The sequence below is a fragment of the Camarhynchus parvulus genome, chromosome 2, assembly GCF_901933205.1.
Source record: "Camarhynchus parvulus chromosome 2, STF_HiC, whole genome shotgun sequence".
Lineage (NCBI taxonomy): Eukaryota > Metazoa > Chordata > Aves > Passeriformes > Thraupidae > Camarhynchus > Camarhynchus parvulus.
The window spans coordinates 22,757,414-22,769,874 of NC_044572.1; the positions used below are offsets into that span (position 1 = coordinate 22,757,414).

The 12,461-nt window shown below is 42.4% G+C and overlaps 1 protein-coding gene across 4 annotated transcripts in view; it reads left to right on the forward strand.

Moving 5' to 3' along the window:
• The first annotated feature begins 509 nt into the window (after positions 1 to 509).
• CDK14 (cyclin dependent kinase 14) overlaps positions 510 to 12,461 on the forward strand; it is a 345,182-nt gene continuing 333,230 nt past the window's right edge. For all 4 annotated transcript variants that reach the window (XM_030944179.1, XM_030944177.1, XM_030944182.1 and 1 more), the window contains exons 1-2: positions 510 to 976; positions 7,218 to 7,249. In XM_030944179.1, coding sequence (XP_030800039.1) covers positions 886 to 976; positions 7,218 to 7,249 — 123 coding nt within the window. In that variant the 5' untranslated portion in view covers positions 510 to 885. The remainder of the gene's footprint in view (positions 977 to 7,217; positions 7,250 to 12,461) is intronic.

The window sequence follows — 12,461 nt, forward strand, 5'->3', positions numbered from 1 at the left end:
CAAGCTCAAAAGCTCCCAACACTCATTAAGTTGCAGGCTAAGGCACATTAGCACATTATCCGGCTGTGCCTGGACACGCACGTGGAGAGGACCCCAAGTTTCAGCCTGACGGGCCGGCTGCTCTCGGTGACCGCGGTGCCCTTTCCCTTGTGCCCATCGCAGCAGCGGGAGCAGCGTTCCCCGCCCGCCCTGGGGGCGCCTCCTTCCCCCGCCGGCCCCGCCGGCCCGGGGGTTCCGCAGCGCATCCCCGGAGACGGCGCTGCGGCAGCGGGGCGCGGGCAGCCCCGGGCGGACGCGGTGTCCCCGCCGCCCCTCCGACCGCCGCCGCAGCGCCCTCAGCGCCGCCGCCCGAGCGCTCCGGACGGCATCGCGGTTCCGCCGGCAGCGCCCATCGCTGGGCCCGGCCCCGGCGCTCCCCGCCTGCCCCCCCTCACGCCCCCCGCCGCCGCCGCCCTTCCTCCCCGGGGCTCCCCGGCCCGCCCAGGCTCCTCCTCCTCCTTTCTCTCAGCGCACCCTCCCTCCCTTCCTCACGCCCTCCCTCTCTTCCCTCCCCTCCCGCCGCCGGCGCCCGCAGCCCCCGGCCGGACTTTGCTGTCGCTGCTCCATCTGCCCTCGGCGCTGCCGCCCTGCCCGCCCTGCCGCCGTGTCCGGCCGTGCCGGGGCAGCCCGGGGCACCGGGGCACGGGGCGATGAGCCGGGCGGCGCGGAGCGCAGCGGCAGCGGCAGCCGCGGTGTAAGGCTCCTCTCCCGGGCCGGACCGGGACCGTCCCGCGGCGCCCGGCGGCTCCTGGGGCCGCGGGGAGAGCCCCGGGCCGGAGGGGCGGCGTCTCCCCGGAGCCAGGGCAGCGGCGGTGGCGGCCGGCGGGACGGGGGGGTCGCCGCCCGATGTGTGACATGATCGACTCGCAGTCCGCCGAGAAGATCAGCAGGATGAAAAAGTTGCGGAGAACTTTATCGGAGAGCTTCGGCCGAATAGGTGAGTCCCGGGCCCGGGCCCGACGGCGCTGCCCGGTACCCGGGGGTCCCGGCAGGGAGGGCACGGGGGCGGTGGGCTCAGCGCTGCCAGGCTGGGGACACCCCTGATGGCGCCGTCCGCGAAAAACATTTATTGGGGAGAAATCTCGGGAAAGAAACAATTCCGGTAGCCCCAGCAGCGCTGCATGGGTCTGTGATGGAGTTAGCCCAAAATCGGCTGGGAGGAACAAACTGTAAATGAGAGTTGGCTCACGTGCCCTCACTGCCGAAGAGAAACCTCAAAAGAAAGCAGTCGGTTATTTTCATTTTGTCGCAGGTCTGCTAGTTTATTTTTGGTACGGGCTGCTGGTTGTTTTTAGTTGAGGTGTGAGATGCTGAAGCAGCTAATAGCGGCACAGTGATTTAGGGGGCCAGACAAAAGAAGTCTATCTGTCATCTGCTGTGAAGTCTTGTCGCTCTGTCACTGACATAAAGCATCCTGAGGTAGCGTCATCCGAATGCCACTGCCGAGCGCGTTACCTCCCGGTGCCACCGCACCGTGTTTGGTTTTGACACCAGTTAATTTTGCAGTTGAATTTGTTATTGAGAACAATGCCAAAGAGTTCTGGTCTGCTTGGACTGGTGTTTCTGTTAGTCTTTGGCACACTATGTTGCTTAATTCACTGTTTAGAGCGTCAGTTCTCACCGACATCATCAAGACACGGCTGAGCAGGGAGAGGAGGTATCTCAGAGGAGGTGTGAGGTGTCCCCGAGCTGGTGGCACAGAGCAGCAGGAGGAAGTGCTGTAACACAGGAGAGCAGATGCAGCACCCTGTCTGTGCTTGCAGACCCTCTGTATGGGCCCTTCCACAGCCCTTCCATGCATTGTCCATTCGGGAGGTCTGGCTGGCACACAGGGGCAGCCTGCAGAGCTGCTGTGTCCCCGTGAGAGGCTGTGAAGTGCCTGTGCCCAGCCAGGAGCTGTGGCCTTTGGTTCTCCCCCAGTGACCCTGCCTAGGATCTCTGCTGGCACACTTGGGCATTTTAATTTTTCACGTGCTGTGTATGCATTCAAGCATTGCAAGCTTTTAAGAGGATGATTGTCTCTGAAACCAAGTATTTTTATTGTCTTACTCCAGGATGAAAAAGACTGAGAAAAGCTTATTCTTACTTGTACACCAGAGAGTTTCAAGGGGAAATGCAAAGTTACAGTTGTAAAGCAAGTATCAAGTCAGTGTTACAAATCTTTCTGTCCCCATTTAAAAGCAGCTTTCACCTATCATCAGTCTTAAACTTGTAAAATACATTTAACTTTCTTTGATTAGAAGAAAAAAATGAAGCAGTCAGGTGTTTGGTCTGTTTTATGTCTCTGTGCATGTATAAACACAGAGACACTCTGCCACAGAGCTGTGAAAGGGTTTTACTAATGGTGGAAGTCATTAACAAAGAAAATGTTTTGAATGAGGATGCTGCTTTGTTGTAACAGTGACAGTCCTGTTAATGCCTTCTAGGGATCAAGGCCCCTCTGGCTGGTAATTTCTGCATGCTTTATTTGGCTCGGTTGGGTGATCATCTCTTCTTGTCATTTTGCACAAATTAAACAAGCTTTTAGTTTCTTTGGGAGCTCTGGCCTGGTTTTAGACACACGGATATTTATGTCTGGAAGCTCCTCCAGCTCTGTGTGTATGTGTGCAGGAGTGTAGGAGTGTGATCTGGTATGTGGTTGGTTTGTTTGTTTGCTGGTGGTTGTTTTGTGATTAAAACACAGCTGCTACCAGCAAGTTTGTTCCATCTCCAGATGCTCAAATATATTGATCACCATTCTGGTAACTGCACTTTGAGCAAAAAAAACCCTTCTAATTTATCTGTGTGAGGTTTGAAGATAGTCCACTCCCTGATACCAGAGCCACAGATAAGCCCAAGCAAAGAAACTCTAAACTTGCATACCAGGAAATCCTTGGTTAAAACATGTGCTGTACTTAACTCTTATATTGAAGTGAAGGAGGGAAAATAAAAGCCTCTTTGGAAAAAGACTTCCTGGGAATTTGACATTTGGGTTTTAATGCTCTTTTTGTAGGTGCTGGTTCTTGGTATGGCTAGCAAATTACAAATTAATTATGTATTTAGTTTGTAACTTTTTCAGTCATCTGCTCAGTTGTGATTTGTCATAAATAATAAATTCCTGACAGTGGTAAAGGCCAGGTTGGATGGAGCTTTGAGCAACTTGGTCTGATGGATGTTGTCCCTGCCATGACAGGGGAGTTGGGATGATCTTTAAGGTCTCCTCCAACCCACACCATTCTGTCACTCTATCAAAGAGTGATGATATATTAACTTCTTCTGTTGTGCTTCAATGTCTGTGTTTTTGCAGGTTTAAATACTCAACATAGCATCATGAGCACGTCATATAAATGATGCGAGCGTACTGTAGTGTTAGAATCAATTAATTAGTGAGTCAGACCTGCATGTGTTGCTGTAGGAAAGATCTGATGATCATTCTTGAAATGATAAAGCACTGTTACACCTTACCCCAGTGTTGGCAGTATTCTGTCTACCAAATGCAATTCTCTCTATACTGCAAGAGCCCAAACTTTGGTACCAGATTTAGATACCCAAGTTTATGTTGGCCTCTTGGTTAAGAGTGATGGAAATGTATCCTGATTGTCATTGGCAGTGAACTTTTTTTGTTAGAGCTTGCAGGTTAACACCCAATAAACTGCATTTCAGACCCACTTCTCCCCGCCAAGAAGTCCTCTCAATTTGAGAAGCTGTAGCTGCAATTAATTTATGAATTTTTTTTTACAGTGCACTAAAGTATGTTAGGTAACATTTGAAGCTATATTCCCCCACCATCTCTAGACAGTGTAGTTATTCCTGGGGCACAGCAGAGGCCCAAAGGGTACCAACAGCAGTCTCAGGAAGACTTGACCCATTCTTTTTTATTCTGAATTGATGCTTTGCATCCACTGGCTTTCCTGGAAGAGGGTGATGAAGATCTGGCTCATCAAACAAAACTGGGCTCAGTCCTGTAACTCTGTACCTAATATTGAAAATGTTTATTTTGCTGAGTTGAAAATTGTGATGTGTGAAATTGCCCACTCAGTCAGCCTTTTCCTGAGCATTCACTTTGTTCCATTCTGTGCAAATCTGGCAGAGGATGATACAGTGGTGTGGTGTGCTGGGGGAAATGTGTGTGGTCCGTGGTGCTGCAGGGTGGCTCTTTGCTGCAGAAATTGCTTCCAGCTCTAGAGAAATGAACTGTCTTTGTAGCTTAGGTACCCTTTCTCCTGGCAGAAATTTTCTGGTGTTTCCAGGAGTGTCCCTTTTAAAAGTTATCATAAAGAACTAATATTGCTAAGAATCTGAAAAAATGCATAATTCTTTTAATTTGTAAGTTTCTGCCAGCCTATTCATTTTTATATGAACATCCATATTAGTTAAAAAAAATTTGTTTCCTTGCTTACACACTGTGTTGACCATACAAGTGAACACATCATAACTACATGTTAAGCAACTTTTAGAAATTCAGTTGACTCACTGTTTAATTTAGGATTTAAACCTTTATTAGGTTTGGTTCTTAGTTTTGCCCTTTGATAGTTATATAATTAAATTATTAGTGAATAATTTAATAAAAGCATTAGTCATCTCTTAATTATGTGAAGAGTTCTTAGCTATGCATTTGTTGAAGCTCATATAGCACCAGAATCACATGTGAGATCACTTCAGCTCGTGCCATTTAACTTCTGTTTTCTTATGAGTTTCTTTAGTCAAAAACTAACACCAGATTACAAAGAAAGGAAGGAGGAAAGGAAGAAAGAAAGAGAGAGAGAAAACATTGCTGAGATTTATCACAGTGTGCTAAAAGCAATCCATGGCCTTTCTGAGCATCCCTGGGCTTTGTTACTAGCTCCTCACTGATACAAAGGTTATCTCCACTAATCTGCTCTGATGTACATCCACATAGCTCACATACCTGAGATAATGAGGACTTCATTTGTAAACAGTTTATTTTTTTCTTAAGTTCAGCAGATTTTTTTTAACAGTTTAAAAAGGAAAAGATTGCATCAAGGAGGAAAAGGGTTTTTTTTTAATATATTTTTTCTATAAAACATGCTGCTTTGGTGTCTTCTTTGGGAGATGCTATGTAGTGAATTGGTTGAGACTGATATTATTAAACAGAATCTCATTAAATGGGTGGCCAGAACTCTTATCCTCTTTTTGGGATTCTTAAAAGCCCTCTTTTAGTAAAAGGAAGAAGCTAAAGACAAGCCAAATATATGCAATGGACCACATATTCCCATTTCTTCTTGTTCTGTTACACTGTGAATTTTGTTTAGCTATCTGTTTGGCTATTCCTGTAGTGTTCTGGTCATGTGAAAATCTTGTGTTTTGGTAAGGGAGAAAAGCTTGTCGGCACAGCTTAAGGTGTGTCATTTACTAATTTATGGCTTGTATGTCACTGTGACCTGAATGGTAATTGGGAAGATAAAAAGTGTGTTTTTAAAAAGTGTTCCGCAGGTTGGGGGTTCTCCTTCTCTTTCCTTCTCTTTCCTTCTCTCTCTTTCCCTCTCTTTCCTTCTGTCTTTCTTTCTCTTTCCTGACTCATAGTTCTGAGTACTTGGGATTTGCAGTCTGAAAATGTTTTGATCACCCTTCAAAACCATAAAAATATATTGAACTATCAAAATGTACAAGGTGTGCCTCAGATCTCCTCACCAAAATACCAGGGTTTGTTTCATTGTTTTTATCACTGAGCATGAAATGTACATGAGTACCTGTAAAGCAGTGATCTTCAAAGGTTTGAGGGAAGCCATGTTTCGTGTCCTAAAGAAATGGGAGTTTAAAAGCAAAGGAAATCTGGACATTCCCTGCTTTTCTGTACAAAGATAACTGGGATTTGTGCCTTGCTGCCCATGGTTGAGATTCTGGAGGTGCAGCACCATTTGCACAGGTGATACTCTGTACCACCTCTGATACAGCTTCTGGCATTGCTTTTGTTTTGTTTTCATTTGTTTCTTGTGGGTTTTTTGCTTGCTTTTATTTTATTATTTTGTTTGGTTTGGTTTTTATTTTTGCTGTGGATTTTTTTTTGTTTGTGTGTGTGTTTTGATGGGGTTTTTTTCCTGGTTGTTTTTGTTTTTGAGGCTGGTAACATAATCTGAAGACAAGATTTGAATGATGTTTAGAAATTACTAGTGATTTGAAGGCAGAAAGAGCATCTAAAAGAGAAAAAGAACAACTAGAGTCTAGATCCTCAACCATGCTAGGTGCTTAAATATTTATCTCCTGCAGAAATATGCAGGAGTGTAAGAAACATTATGCTGCTTAAACGGTGAGGAGGGACCCTTCTGGTGCAGCGCTGCATGAGCTGCATGGCTGTTCAAATGACCTCCCTCAAACTGAAAACCTCCATGGTTTAAACTGAAAAGAAGCAGTGCCATCACCAATGCAATGGTTTATCTAATTTTAGCTCTTCAGGAGAGGGAAGCAGAGAGCACTTTCAGGTCACGGCGTGCAGCACATGGAGTGCAGTCCCTCGTGGGTCTGGCTGAGAAATAGAACCAGTCTTGTACCTTTGGACAGGCACAGTTCAGTGCAGACTTGGAGAAATTAATTTTCTTCATATTTCAATGAAGAAATCCAGTATGCTAAAGGAAAACTTTCCATCAGCTTAATCTTTGCTACAGTTGCAGAACTATTTGTGTCTTCATTTTCTTACCAGTTCACATATTTTCTGCACTGTTTTTCTCTCCTGTGTTTGTTGATTAATTGCTTGTTAACAGTGTAAGAAAGAAATCTCTTCTGCTTTAGTGCAAGTCATACTAAAAATAAAAAAAAACAGAAAAGGGAAAAAGGCATGTTACAATGCATACTATTTGATGAAGGGTACTTGAAAAACTGAATACATGGTTAGGTGTTTGCTGTATTTTCCTTTTCGAAGTTCAGTCAAGCTCTCCATAAAGGGTTTTCACACTCACTAGGAATTAAAATAAAAACCCAAACCCACCCTTGCAAACTCTTATTTTCTTTAACCTGAGAGGATTTTTTCATAAATATGTAAATTTACTTTCTTAGAAACTCTCTGTGCTGTTCTACATTCCATTTACAGATTCACATTATGAGTATAAAATTGTTATTCACACCAGCCTGTTCTTTCCTATTATAACAGGAAAATGATGCCCTGTTTTTTTTTCTTTTCTAGTGGTTTGTGTTTATTGAAATGCAGTACAGATAATAATTTGTTTTTTCTTTTTATTTTAAAGCCTTGAAGAAGGAAGATAGCAGCTTTGATGAGGTAGGTTAAATGTCTTTGTACCTTACATAGTCCAGGTATGCCTTTAATATGTCTCACTGTTGCTAGAGGAAACGCACAGATAGTAGTGTTATGATGTACATGTGAATTAATACATGCATATTGCTCAAACAAATTTTAATTTTCTGAATAACTACCAGAAAAATGTGTTAGTCAAAGGGTCTGCATGGAACACTTAGGGTTTTTTTTTTAATGTAATACAGCTGGATGTTTTAAGAAAAGTGACAATTTAAAACTGTTCAGTGCTGAGAAATGTTGCATGCAGGGAAAATACTTCACAGAACTTTGCCCATGATAATTCCTGTAACTGTAGGCCTGTACCATAACACGCAGGGAAAAAACATCTCTCCTGAGAGAATACCTTATGTAAAGTGCTGCTGCACTGGCTTCTTGCTGAGTATGTCAACTGAGAGAGATGCTTATTATTAAATTAAAAAGAAACCCAACCCAACAGCACAAACCCAACATCTAGTCTATTGGTAAAGCTGATACTTGATTTTTCAGTCTAATCAGTTTGGGGTCTTGACCTGTCTGTGATATGATTTGCAAGTTAACTTGTAAAATATGCTGCTCATGATTTGTGCTTGAGAGTTCCAGGTCAGTGCAAGTCATCCCACAGAGCAAGTTTATGCAGGAAGAGGTGTAGGCCTTGCTGTGATGACTGGTCATATTGTAGTCAATGCTTGCCTTGCACTGCCACCATAGCTGGAAGCAAATGGAAGTATTTTCATGTGTTGATGTTGTGCTTCTGGCATTTCTTCTTCATTGCCTGCAAGCTTAAATTCTTGGCTGAATAGAATGAGATAGCTGTTGTGTAATGCCAGATTCTACAATAAATAAATGATGATGTAATGTCCTGGATTCTGGATCAAATCAGACTCCATCTCTTTCTAAACAGATCACACTGATGCTCAAATACAGCAGTAACCAGAGAAATGTTTCATCATTTCTGACATGCGTTGCAAAAGCTGTAACTCACCTTGTCCCCTCTCAGATCTGCAGTGAAGGTCATGGAGTCGGGCTCTCTTTTCAGGACCTCTGTTGCATCGTGCAGTGGCCCTGACTATTTGGTCCTGACTATTTTATTTCGCTTTTAACTCTCATGGAACTTGATTCCACCCTAAAAGTTACACCTGTGCAAATATGTGCAGATACGTGCTTAGTAAACTCTGAATCCTTGTTTTACAAATCTGGTCTGGTTCTGTTCAGTATTTTCTTCTGAAGGCTGCAGTGGTATATCTGTGGTATAACCTACTCAGAAAGTAGTAATACCTCATATGAAATTTGACTCAGAATTTACAAGGATCTATTAAAAAGCACTGTCATAAGAAGATGGCAATTCTTCTGTTCCCTTCCCTTCCCCAGGATTGTTTATCTGCACTAATTTTATTTAAACCTGCTTTTCTGCTTTAACAGGAGACAACTTGAGCAAAATTTTGTTTAAATTCAAGGGGGTTGAGGGAGAAATAATCTTTCAAATATGTTTTTAATGGAATCTGACAGATTGTTGCAATGAGCTACTGCAGAGGCAGTAAGGGACATCTAGTGGGAAGGATACACAAAAGAATTTTCTTCCATTACCTGTAAATATCAAAGAGCTTGATGTGACATTTGCATCAACTGGTTCCATAGTTTTAGGTGTCATTTCTTAGGAGAAAGAAAAGTGTGTTGAGATTTTATGTTGTCCTTATTATCTCTTCAAATTCTACACAGTTCTTGGCGATTTTCTAGCCTAATGTGTGAATCAGAGAATGAGCTGTACCAGGTATCACTTAATTCCTTTCTTTTCAAACATCCTTCAAATCAGAAGATGAAACAGATGTTGTTAACAATAATGTACCTGATTTAATAACACCTACTTCTGAGGAGGACAGAATCTGTGAGCAGAGGAGTGGGTGCACATATTGGTCTTAGGAGGCCATCCTGAAAAACACTGCTAAGATCATTTGATATTAAAAAAAGCAGTCTTGTCTTCTGGCTTGTGTATGTAGTATTGCTATAACAAGGAAACAGTTATGAAGAAAGTTAAGATGACAATAAGTGGGAATATCAGATGAGAATATCAGATAAGGATAGAAGAGAGAGGAAGAAGTTTTCTAAGCTGTCCAAAGCTGTCAGCTTTGGGCCTCCTACTACAAAAAATGAAATAGTCAACTTTTGAAACAGAAATTTCATATAATAAGCAGCACATTTCCTTGTATAGTTAGTGAAAATATGCTCTTTTATGTTGCTGACAGATGCTGTGTATCTCTTCCCAGTCTGTGTTTCCCCTTTCCTGAAGGGAGGTTGACCTGTGAAGCTGTGTTCAAACAAGGAGCAATGAACTTGCAGGGGGACTTTATGCTCTTAACAGGTAGAGGTGGAGGACTCATGTTTTAGCCTTTCAAGTTGTGACCAGAACACCAGGAGCAGAAACTGGCCAGCAGGGACCTGAAATCTCTGATGGAGGAAAGAGAGTGGCATGAAGAGGAAGGTGACCCTTCTAAAGCTGCAAAGTCTGCCTTTGCAGCTGGATAGGGTGTCACTTTATTCTGTGTATTGTAGGTGCTGCATAAGGTGCTTACTTGTTTGTCTCTCAGGAACTGAGGAGAATAAATTGAGCACTTCAGTGGTTCTTAATTCTACCTGCTTTAATTGCTTGCAGTAGCTGAAAAATGTATAACACTGCAGGAAGTTGTCTGTCTTTGAAGAGAAACTACTATAAATGAAGATGTCAGACATGATAGGCAAGTGCACCACAATTGCTTTCTGTCGGTTATGAAATTAATCTGTAAATTTGGACCAAAATTCTGGAGAAATACTCTTTTTAAATACTGGACAAAAATTCTTTTTGTCCAGTAAATTAGGACCAAAAGAATCATGAGGAGTGAATCCTGTGATTAAGTTATGTGTTAGGAAATACTTTTATTTGTAGAATTGTTTCAGGGATCTTACTGCTGCATTTAGTCCTACCCATAAGGTCAGAGCACAACAATAACGTGAAGGAGTAGTGTAAGATTTCTCACTTTTTAATACCTGCTCTTGTGTTGCTTTGATTAAATTTTAAATGAAAAAAACCCAGTTTTCTGCAAGCGATGCCAGCCTTTGCTTTGGTCTAAGAGAGAACATTGAATTAATCCATTTAATGGATTTAGTGCCTGCTCACCTTCCTAAGATGTTGTGACATCTTCCAGAGACTCATGTAAATAAAGGAGACCACTTCTCCAGTTCTTCTTCCACACTTCTTTCATTTGAAGCAGTAATTGTGTGGTTTTGTTTTTTCCTTTTTAACCTTTAGCCTCTTCCTTTCTGTCATACTGGTCACAATGTGGGAACTGAAACACAGGCCTGTGTCAGTACGTGCTGAAATCAGTGGGAAGGTTCTCAGTGTTTTCAGTGGTTTGTGGTTTGGTTTCCTCTGTCATGGAGTATTGTGGGAGAGGGGGGCTGTTCTTGCCTGTTTTCAAAGGTTTTTGAGTAAGGCACCTCTTCCTTGTGTCCTTAAATGTACCTCATCTATTCTCTGAAAATGGCAAACTGTGAGCCACCCTCCCCCTGCAAAGTAGCTGCCCTGTTTTTCAAAGCAACCTCAGTTTCACACTCTGAGTGTAGGTTCTGGCACAGTTAGCATCTGTTTTGTTGTTTTAGGTGCAGCTCTGATTATCTACACTGAATATCATGATAGAAAATGAACACCTCTGAGGAGCAGCACTACATGAAAAGAGCAGTCTAAAAACAAATAAGTGTTCCTTGAGTGAACATTTTGTTTGTGTTTCAGTAGTTTGTCAAAGTTTAGATTAATAATTTCCAACTACGTAGGATTGCTTTGGTGTATTTGGACCACTGGTGTAACAAGTCTACTCTGCCTTATAATGATGGTACCAATTTATTTTTCATTACAATGTGATCAAGGCCAATAACAAGTGGCTGAATTGTAACATATTTTTTTGGAATAACAGCCAGTGTTGATGTTGTGACTAAACTCATCTCAAGGCTGGTGGTAACCTACTCCTTTGTTGGCTGCTTGCTATTATGAATTATTTCTAAATTATTGTCAGCAGTTGCAAGCTGTTGTTCTTGTCCGTCTGTTGCTGGTTTGTCTGAGCCCTTAAATCATGTTTTAAGACCTTCAGTCATATGTGTGCACACTAAATAAATTAATATCAATGTCACAACGAAATCAAAAGAAAATAATCTTCAGACAAAATAAACATGATTTTTGTTGATTAATGCTTCTTATAGTGAGTTTTATTGCTATTGTTTAGCTGTATTTTAATGTTAATTTTTACTGATATCAAGAGCACTTTTTTTTAAGGCCATCTTTCTTAGGAGATTGGGGTGCTGTGATTGTACCTGCTGCATGTGTAATGCTGTCTGACTTCACCCAATAACTTTGAAGCTGGCTGACACTAGATGCCTGGATGCTTGCTGGAAAAGCATGTGAGCTGGCTGAGGGGTAGAGATAAGAATCTCCTCTGATGGAAAAGCTGAAATGCAAGTTCTTGTGAGCATATGAGAATGCAGTTGGAGGTGTTATGAATACTCTGACTTCAGCAAAATCCTTAGTGCTCATCTACCCCTTACTACATGTAGAGTCTCCAACTCTGAGGAAGCCAAATTTCATTTATTTCACTCATGGAACAGCTTCTGTGTGTTTGAAGTGGAAGTGTGTGAAAGGGGAGGGAGTTCTGCCAAGTTACTTCTTGATTCTGTAATGTGCTTGCTCTCACAGTCCCTCTCACCCCAAATAAAAAGGCTACTCCCTCTGTGGGATGTTGGCATGAAAAATGTCTTGGTTTAAAGGACACCCATCTCTGAACCAGAACTTTTGCACAGAGATTATTTTGACTTTGAACAGTTAAAGGAAAGGGTGTAGTTGGAAAAAAGCAAAGCTTTGTAAAGCATGAACAAGAGGCATTTGAATGCCATAATGCAGGTGGCACATAATACACTAAATAACTTTTGTGTTTTTTTACTATTTTATTTCTAGTTAGTAGCTTGAGAGAGAAGTGCATGTATGACAGAAAGATAAAAAACCCTTAAAACTGAATTTGGAAGAAAATGCCAGAAGTATAGGTGTCAAAGCATTTTCTAAATAATACCGGGGAATTGGGTCAGAAAAACTTCATCTGGTAGTTAGGTTACTTTCCCAAATGTGTACAAAGGTGGTTCAAGTGTCTGAAAAATGTGTTTGCTCAGATGTATTGTCACAGAA